The following is a 9,084-nucleotide window of genomic DNA, read 5'->3' on the forward strand; positions in this document are numbered from 1 at the left end:
GACGCCACTGCTGGGCATGCCTTGCTTAGTTTTATGGATGCGTACTCCGGATATAATTAAATTCCCATGTATGGCCCTGACCAGGAGCACACCTCTTTTATTATTGATAGGGGACTCTATTGCTATATTGGAATGCCATTTGGTCTGATCAACGCCGGTGCCACTTATCAAAGATTGGTAAACAAAATGTTTAAGAGACATATTGGAAAAACGATGGAGGTATACGTGGATGATATGCTCATAAAATCTAAGAAGGCAGAAGATCACATCGCCGACTTAGCTGAGATGTTCCATATTCTGAGAAAGTATAAAATGAAATTAAACCCTCAGAAGTGTGTATTCGGTGTGAAATCGGGGAAATTCTTGGGATTTATGGTTAACCACCGAGGAATTGAGGCCAACCCGACAAAAATCAAGGCTCTGATGGACATGAAATTCCCCACCAGCGTCAAGCAAGTGCAAAGCCTGACAGGAAGGATTGCAGCCCTAAATCGATTTGTCTCAAAGTCGTCGGATAGGTGCAAAGAATTCTTCAAGGCAATCAAAGGAATGGGGAAGGATTTTGTGTGGACCCTAGATTGTGAAGAGGCTTTTCTGAAAATCAAAGAGCAGTTGGGAAATCCTCTAATATTGGCCAAGCTGGAAGACAGAGAGACATTGATTCTTTATTTGGCAGTATCTGAATAATCTGTCAGCGCGGTGTTGGTGAAGGAGGAAGCAAGCCACCAATGGCCTGTGTACTATGTGAGCAAAAGGTTGCTGAATGTAGAAACCAGATATACCAATATGGAGAAATTTATATACGCCCTTATCCTTGCGGCACGAAAGTTAAGACCTTATTTCCAGGCTCACCGAATAGAGGTCCGCACCGCTTATCCATTCCGACATATTCTGCACAAACCTGAATTGTCGGGGAGGATGTTGAAGTGGGCAATAAAGCTAGGATAATTCGATTTGGAGTATTGTCCTCGCAAGGCAATTAAAGGACATGCGTTGGCTGATTTCATACTTGAGTTTGATTCTGAGGTAGGCGACAAGGCCATAGTGCTAGCAGAACCTTCCTCGCAAGGAGATTCTCCTGTTGATAAGAGGGAGAAACTCCCACACCCTTGGTGGATCTTACATGTCGACGGGGACGTGAATAATAGTGGAGCAGGCGCCGAGATTTTTTTAGTCACCCTAGAAGGGTATCATTTGATGAGTGCCATCCATTTCCAGTTTTATGTCACCAATAATGATGCTGAGTATGAAGCTCTAATCAATGGTCTGAAAATAGCTTTGGAAGTGGGGGTGGTGAATTTAATAGCTCAGAGTGACTCTGAGTTAGTTGTAAATCAAGTCAACGGAGGTTTCCAAGCCCGGGGACCCCGGACAGAGTTATATATGAGATGTGCGCAACGTCTATTAGAAAAGTTTTGGAAATGCCAGACTAGAGGGAGTTCTAAAGGAGGAAAATAGTAAGGCAGATGCTTTGGCAAAGATGGGGTCGCAAATGGATAGCATCCAACTTGGACAAATTCCTTTGGGAGTCCAAGAGATACCAAGTGTTCCAGAGGTAGAAGTATTCCAGACACAGGAAAACCAGCTAGAGGGATGGATGACCCCCATTCACAACTATATTCGAACAGGAGCTTTTCCAGAGGATAGGTTATAGGCTCGTCGTCTTCAATACCAAGCAGCGAAGTATGTCGAATACGATGGGGTGTTATACAAGAGGGGATTTAACCAGCCACTGTTACGCTGCGTGGATATAGAAGAGGGAAATTACATTCTCAGAGAGGTGCACGAAAGGATTTGTGGCAATCACTCGGGGGGTGGTTCGTTGGCAGACAAGGATGTTACTGGCCAACTATGAAAGAAGATGCCTTCAAGTTTGTCCGGGCTTCCGATCGTTGCCAGCGATTCACCAACTTTTCCAACGCCCCGGCATCTTCCATTACCTCATTAGCAAGTCCCTGGCCTTTCGCCATGTGGGGAATCGATCTCATTAGAGAGTTGCCCAAAGCAAAGGGGGGTGTGAAATACGCCGTGGTGGCCGTAGATTACTTTACCAAATGGGCGGAAGCTATGCCAATGGCCACGATCACAGAAAAGAAGATAAGGTACTTTATTTTCAATTCTATAGTATGCCGGTTCGGTATCCCATACAAACTCATCTCGGACAATGGGAAGTAGTTTGATAGTAAAGAGCTAAGGAAGCTTTGTGAAGATTTGAACATCAAAAAGGATTTTGCCGCAGTTTATCACCCGAAAAGCAATGGTCAGACAGAAGCTATAAACAAAATCATAAAACATACTTTGAAGGCAAAGTTGGAAGAAAAGAAAGGAGACTGGGCGGAGGAGATGCCCATGGTCCTCCGGTCTTACAACACAACTCCCAGAACGACTACGGGAGAAACCCCATTTCTGCTGACTTATGGGTATGAGGCCATGGTTCCCGTGGAGGTAGGAGCCGGATCCCTCCGGAGAGACTTGTTTGTTGAGGAAGTTGCAGAAGTTAACCAGAGGCTCTACTTGGATTTGTTAGACGAAGCCCGAACAAACTCTCAATTAAATCTTGTTGCATATTAGCAGAGAATCGCAAGGTATTTTAATAAGAAGGTAAAATATGTGCCATTCAAGGTTGGGGATCTGGTGTTGCGAAAGGTTATGCCAAATACCAAAATAGCTCAACATGGGGTGCTTGGAGCTAATTGGGAAGGGCCGTACAAGGTCAAGGCTATACTCTGGAAGGGAACCTATCGCCTGGAAGACCTGGATAGCAAACTTATTCCCCGAGCTTGGAATGCGGAGCATTTACGGAAGTATTATCAGTAGGGTGTGGCTTTGTCCCCCTCACTTCCATGATTAATTCTTATGTAATAGACTAGTAGCAAACAAATTCCTCCTACCCTAGGTGGTAGTATATATGACTACGAACCTTCGAACTAGCAGAAGGAAAAAAAATTCAAATAATTTTCCCACAGCGCATAGTAGCCATGGGACTGGTGTAATTTGTACACTAGAGCGCATTATCAATAAAAGAAAAAGGTTGCTTCAAATTGCTTTATTTGATTGGCATGTAAAATTTTTCATTAAGAGAGAGTTTGAGACGCACCTTATGATAAGGCGCGCCCAATTGAGGAATGGGTAGTTCATAATCAGGATGACACGCACCTAAAAAAGGGCACGCCCAAAAAATGTGACACTTAGCAAATTGATAGCGCATGAATGAAAATGTATGGTTAATCAGATAAATCAAGGAAAAGTCCTTCATATTAAGGCGTTCCATTGGTTTGATACTTAAACAAATTATTGCAAAAGAATCATTGATAAGAAAGGAGTACTTGGCACTTGCAGGTTAAAAAGAGACAGGGCGCGCCCTATTTTCAAAATGCTCCGTTAAAAGAATTTTATAGATCCTAATGGTATAGGAACAATTTTAAATTTTGCTAAAGATAAGTACCCATGAACATACTAAATAATGTTCTCTAAATGATAAAGGGCGCGCCCATAACATTTTGACTTATGCTCTAAATGTGATAAAGGCGCGCTATTATGAAAGGGCGTACCTCATGTTTCTGTACGATGCAAGTGTGCGATGGTTTAAAAAAGAATATATAAAATTAGGGCGCACCCTATATGGTTGATGCACCTTAACAGTTTTTTATATGCACACTAGAAAAGATGAAATCATGTAAACCCATACGATATATCATAATACAAAAAATTAAAGAATAGCAAGATATAAGTCGTACAACTTTGCACAACATCAAAAGAGGGCCGACTCCTCAGAAGTATTTGAAGCTTAAGTACGAATACAGTTTGAACATGAAAATAAATCAGGGCGCGCCCTGATTTATTTTCAAATTCTAGGACGCGCCCATTTTCAATGACATATGGAATTAGGGGGTAGTTGTTATGCTCAAAAATTGGTATAAATAATATTCAGATTGAGATTGATAAAATAGGCAAAATTGAAGAAGGAACTCCTAAAATTGAGGAACAGATAAGATTACCTTTCAATAAAAGGAAAGAGGGCGCGCTCTATGAATAAGCAGGATGCGCCTTATGGTGAAAATGGTTGCTGAAAAGTTGCAAATGTCTATGCATGGGAGGCGTGCCCTCAAACATAGTGAGGAGGCGCGCCCAATTACTGAGGAAAGGGTGAGGAATTCCTTGATTGAATTCTTTCCTATAGTGATCCTTAGGGCGCGCCCTGAATGAGTAGAGAAACTTTGGGAAGACTTCAACATGATTACTTGGCCAGGTTATTTGGAAGATTCATGGAAGATGGAGATTATTGTACTAACCTATTTGATGCAGGTACTCTATCGAAGAACTCCTTCCTGTAGCATATCTACAGGAAAGAAGGTGTCCGCGACCAGAGACCTCCAGGGGTATGCCTGATGATTGAAGACCTCCTCCTGTAGTCAATGGGTGTCCTCATTGGGGATGTGGGGTGAAATATGGTGTGTGCTTTAAGAGCTCTGTCTCTGTAGTCAACGGGTGTCCTCATTGGGAGACTTTGGAGTATCATGCACTTTGCACCCAAAAGTTTGGGATCACTTGTCCTGCAATCTGGTAGGGGCTCCTTATCGGGGGACAATGACGTGTCCAACATTTGGGGTGAACCACGTCTATACCTGCGTCCGCGGACTAGAGAAACAGCTGGTAGCGGAGGATTATCCTTGGCTAGGGAGATGCCTTATCCGAGAAGTCTCGAAGCCGCGGACGAGCCTTGGGCCTTTGTGGTTGAGCCTCATCGGCGGACATTCCTAAAGCCAGTAGAAGACGGTTTCCAATGGGTTTCCATTGGGTCTCGGGACAAGAAATCTAAGCCCATTAGGTTTCTTGTTCCCCAAAAACTACGTTAGCTTGATTCCCTATAAATAGGGATACGTAGGTAAATTGTGAGGGGTCAGAAGCGAGAGCGCAAAAGAGCCACCACTAATCATAAGCAATCTCAGCCACCAATAACCAACACCACCAAACATTGTTCATCTTATCCGACGAATACAGTTCATCGGATCCATCAATTACTGTTCACGTTTCCGACGAAGAACCGCCATCACAGATCTTGTTTCCGGCTACAAACCTCAGATTTTATTGCTTCCAAATTCCTCCGTCAATACAAGATAACAACAGACATTAAGAGCAGAGTGATCCACGCCACTAAGAAACATCATTTATCACTGACTAGCAAGTATAATCTTGTAGAAGTATAGAATGTGAAATCCCACATAATAACTTTTATCATTAGGCTTTTCAAACGTGTCTAATGCTTTTGAGTTTAAAGCTATTGTTGCCTTCTGTCTTTACTGAGACGTTCAAAAATAAAACAAACTTTCCTAATAGGACAAGTAACTTGACTTCTACCTCTGATGGTTTGCTCCAACAGGGTTTACTCCCTTTTTTAAAATAAGTAACTTATCACATTAATATTTGAAATGCACAATTGAATAAGTGACTGATAATTGATAAGTTAATAAATGCTTTTAAGTTATACAAGTGTTTGGATAATTTAACTTTTAATCAGAATTTTTATATTTAAATGAACTAAAATAAATAATTTTTAAATATAATTAACTTAATTTATATATTTTAAGTTTGATTAACATTTTAAAAAATATATTTTAAAACTAAAATTGATAAAAAAATGAAAAATAAAAATAAGTTGAAAAAAAATACGTCATTACTAACATTCAACTTATCAGCTTATAAGTTTTAAATTCAACTTATAAGTTTGGTCGACAAACACTCGTCAATAAACTGTAACGGGCTTATAAGTCAATAAGTATTTGCTTATAAGATTTGACAAACAGGCCAGGTCTAGCATTTTGATTGGTACATTTGCTACTAAAATTTATTTATACATCCAAAAAAAGGAAAAGGAAAGAACTTCATCTTATAAACAGGTTGGTGAAATTTATCAGGATGGCAAAATACAAAGTGTGGTGAATACACAATGTGATACATACAAGTTCCAAAAAGCCTGATGAACTACAATATTGTTTCTGGAGCATAAAGTTCTTTTCTTTCAAATGGCTTACCTCTCCTAGGTACACCGGCTAGTTTAGAGAATTCCGACATATTCTTTCTGATTTGCACCTTTTTCTTTCTCTCCCTCGGGCGTGGACCCATGGAACTGACGTCAATTGTAGAAATATAAGTCTGTGCAGATTCAATAACTGCATCATACGCTTTTACAGAGAGATTCATACCACTGATGTAAGCTCTTACATACATATCATAAGCAAGCCTTGGCTTACCATCATTTGTGAGTGCCTCGATCAACATCTCATAACTAACCTCATTTGGCTCAACATTGTGTACTTTCATACGCTCAAACCATTCATATGCTGAGCCCCCAAAATTATTTCGAGCACACGCGCTAATAATGGCATTGAATGTGACGACTGTTGGTTCAATCTTAGATGTGACCATTTCTTGGATGATTGAATCGACGATACCAAATTTTCCTTGTCCGGCATAAACTGAACCCATAATTGTGTAGGCATACAAATTTGGCTCCACACCCATTTTTAGCATGTGCTTCCACACCTGTAAGGCCTCATCGTATAACTTCCCTTTTTCAAGAGCACTGAGCAATGCACCATAGGATATAACTGTCGGCTTTTCACCATTCTCTATCATCCTTTTAAATATTTGTACAGCAGCAGAAGTTTCGGCTGCTTTGGAGCAGGCAATGAGAACTGCATTCCATTCTCTGCTTCCCGGTTTTATACCTTTCTCTTCCATCTTGTTCAGCAATCTAACACCCCATCTCCAAATTCCTCTTTTCTTAGCAGCAGTAAGTAGAGTATTAAAATGAGAAACTACCAATTCATATGACATGTTATTTGGCTTTGGTCCCTTATCCAGCAAATCCTCGTAAACCTCCAGCGCCGCCCACCACTTCTTAGCCTTCCCCATTAACCAGATTATATGATTGCAGACTGACAGGCTTATCTCAGAATCCATGTCTCGTATCCTACTATATAATTCTTTTGCCACAACATAGTGCTCATCACGAGTACAAGCCCAGACAAGGCGCTCATATTCTGCCTTGCCAGTTTGAAGGCCAGCCATGTCCATTTCTGCTAAAAGTTTCAATACGTTAGTGCTTAGGTTTTCAGTCTTGACGAGCCATTGCCTCACAACCTGATAGCATATTCGAACAATGAAATTCTCTAGTTTGGCGAACTCATTATTCCAGTCCTCATCAAGGTCATTTCCTAGTTCGTTGTTTTTGTATTTTTCTCTTATATCAAGAAAAAAATTTAAGGCTCCAAATCCATCTTCTAGTCTACGATAAGCCAACAAAGCTGTAGAGTATGAAGCGGGGGATGGACATAGGCCCTTCAACTGTATCTCCTCAAAAAGGTTAAGGGCGTCAACTTCCCGGCCTTCAGCCAAGTAAATCCCCATCAATGTGTTGTAAGTCACAATGTTGGGCTGTATGCCTTCCGCAGCCATATCATTCATGACCTCTTCCCCTTCCTTGTATTTCCCAGTCTGTTTCAGCGTGCCTAATAAACTATTATAAATGAAAAGGTTAGGCCCAACACCGCTTGAATCTTTCTTTTTTCTCTTTAGCCAGTTGAAAAGAGCCAATGCAGAATCAACATTATTCTCTCTGCCAAACGCTCTAATCAACGACGAGTACACTTGGAGGGGAACATTATTCATATCTTTAAGAACCTCCTCCACATCATCTGGAGTTTTGGCGAGCTGTAAATCTGACCCCAAAGCACGAACATCAATTCTTTTGCTCCTTCCTTTGCCAAACTCTTCTACATTTTCTGTAGAACAATTTTGTGGTTTTTCGTTTTTTCTATTAGCCAAGTCATTCCCTTCAACATTATTCACATGATAGCCATTTAAACCCACATTCTCATCTGTCTGCCTATCTAACGAATTTGAATCTCCTTTCGTACTTACACCCTCAACTTCTTGTCCTTCCAATGCCCATGCCGAGGCAAAACTTGTCCTATTATAATCTCTTACAGGCTCGCGGAATATATAAAATTTAACAATGGAGTGCTTGGTAAAAACAAAACTTCCGAAATCATGACCAGGTCTCCTAACACAGTGCTTACTAGTTTTTCTCCTATTTCTAGTTGATACAATTAACTCAGCAGAGCTTCTTCTATAACAAGCTAGTCCTTTTCTTCTCCTTATACTTGAATTATAACAAGGTGAACCCAGTTCATAATCTAAATAAGTTCCCACCAAAAGCTCACCCCTTTGAAATAAAATACTTGGAGCTTGCATTCTCTCTCTCTCTCTCTCTCTCTCTCTCCCTCCCTCTCTCTCTCCCCCTCCCCCCCTCTCTCCCTATATGTATTGCAAATAATATGAAATTGAGAAACAACCCGAACTTGATACAAGTACTATAAGAGCGTACAATCAAAATGACATTTTACTATCAACTAAAAAGAGTCTTAATAGTAAAACATCAAGATATATACACACAAATTTGCTGTTCGTACCTTAGAATCTTGAATTGAAGTATAAAGATAGAATCTTTATGGATAATAAGATGAAGTTAGTTTGGGGGATGTTTTGTTTAGCAATGGGTTGTGTATAATGTGTCAGTTTCTCACAGCCATTCATTTACTTGCAAGAGAGCTGTGACTCGTGAGTTTGATCACAGCCAGGCAAAGTATTTAAATTTCAAGGAAGATAAAATGAATCGGGAACAATTCTGTTTATTTAGCGGCCCAATATTGTGGCCCATATATTTAACATAACCATAAGTCGATAGCATGACCCTCGTCAAAAAAAAATATATGATGAACCATGACCCATAATTCCGGTCCAAGTATAATTCCTTACAAAAAAGTATTATATAGTAGGTTAGGGTGGCCGCAATATGGTATAATTTAATTCAAACTACATTTTGATTATTATGTTCGAATCTATCATATAAATATTTATATTATTATTTATAAAAATAAAAATAAGTTTTCAGTTTCGAATTGAGACAATAACAAACTTTATTCAAATATTGTTTTAATTGTTACTTTAGTATTTAATTATTTATATTAAATTTTGTTAAAACCCGTGCGAATCAAGTAGAAGAGTAATGATAAGTAACCC

At 39.9% G+C, this 9,084-nt stretch overlaps 2 protein-coding genes across 2 annotated transcripts; one reads left to right on the forward strand and one right to left on the reverse strand.

Annotated features, from left to right (window-relative positions):
* Positions 1 to 786: 786 nt before the first annotated feature.
* LOC141718598 (uncharacterized) lies at positions 787 to 2,571 on the forward strand. The gene is made up of 5 exons (XM_074520976.1): positions 787 to 861; positions 976 to 1,322; positions 1,429 to 1,647; positions 1,755 to 2,102; positions 2,184 to 2,571. Exons 1-5 carry the CDS (start codon positions 787 to 789, stop codon positions 2,569 to 2,571), a joined length of 1,377 nt encoding a protein of 458 aa, XP_074377077.1.
* Positions 2,572 to 5,868: 3,297 nt separating this feature from the next.
* On the reverse strand, positions 5,869 to 8,639 carry LOC141718031 (protein LOW PHOTOSYNTHETIC EFFICIENCY 1, chloroplastic). The gene has a single exon (XM_074520364.1). The coding sequence runs from the start codon at positions 8,254 to 8,256 to the stop codon at positions 5,983 to 5,985; it is 2,274 nt and encodes a 757-aa protein (XP_074376465.1). The 5' UTR covers positions 8,257 to 8,639; the 3' UTR covers positions 5,869 to 5,982.
* Between the last annotated feature and the right edge of the window lie 445 nt (positions 8,640 to 9,084).

Source organism: Apium graveolens, chromosome 4 (assembly GCF_009905375.1).
Source record: "Apium graveolens cultivar Ventura chromosome 4, ASM990537v1, whole genome shotgun sequence".
In the NCBI taxonomy this organism is placed as follows: domain Eukaryota; kingdom Viridiplantae; phylum Streptophyta; class Magnoliopsida; order Apiales; family Apiaceae; genus Apium; species Apium graveolens.

What these genes read in the sequence shown, in the direction of transcription:
- LOC141718598 (XM_074520976.1), top strand. Translation starts at nt 787, where the DNA reads ATGGAGAAATTTATATACGCCCTTATCCTTGCGGCACGAAAGTTAAGA. An exon ending in TCCAGGCTCACCGAATAGAG is followed by an intron (nt 862 to 975) that starts GTCCGCACCGCT and finishes TGTCCTCGCAAG; the next exon opens with GCAATTAAAGGACATGCGTT. An exon ending in ATCACAGAAAAGAAGATAAG is followed by an intron (nt 2,103 to 2,183) that starts GTACTTTATTTT and finishes GTAGTTTGATAG; the next exon opens with TAAAGAGCTAAGGAAGCTTT.
- LOC141718031 (XM_074520364.1), bottom strand. Translation starts at nt 8,256, where the DNA reads ATGCAAGCTCCAAGTATTTTATTTCAAAGGGGTGAGCTTTTGGTGGGA.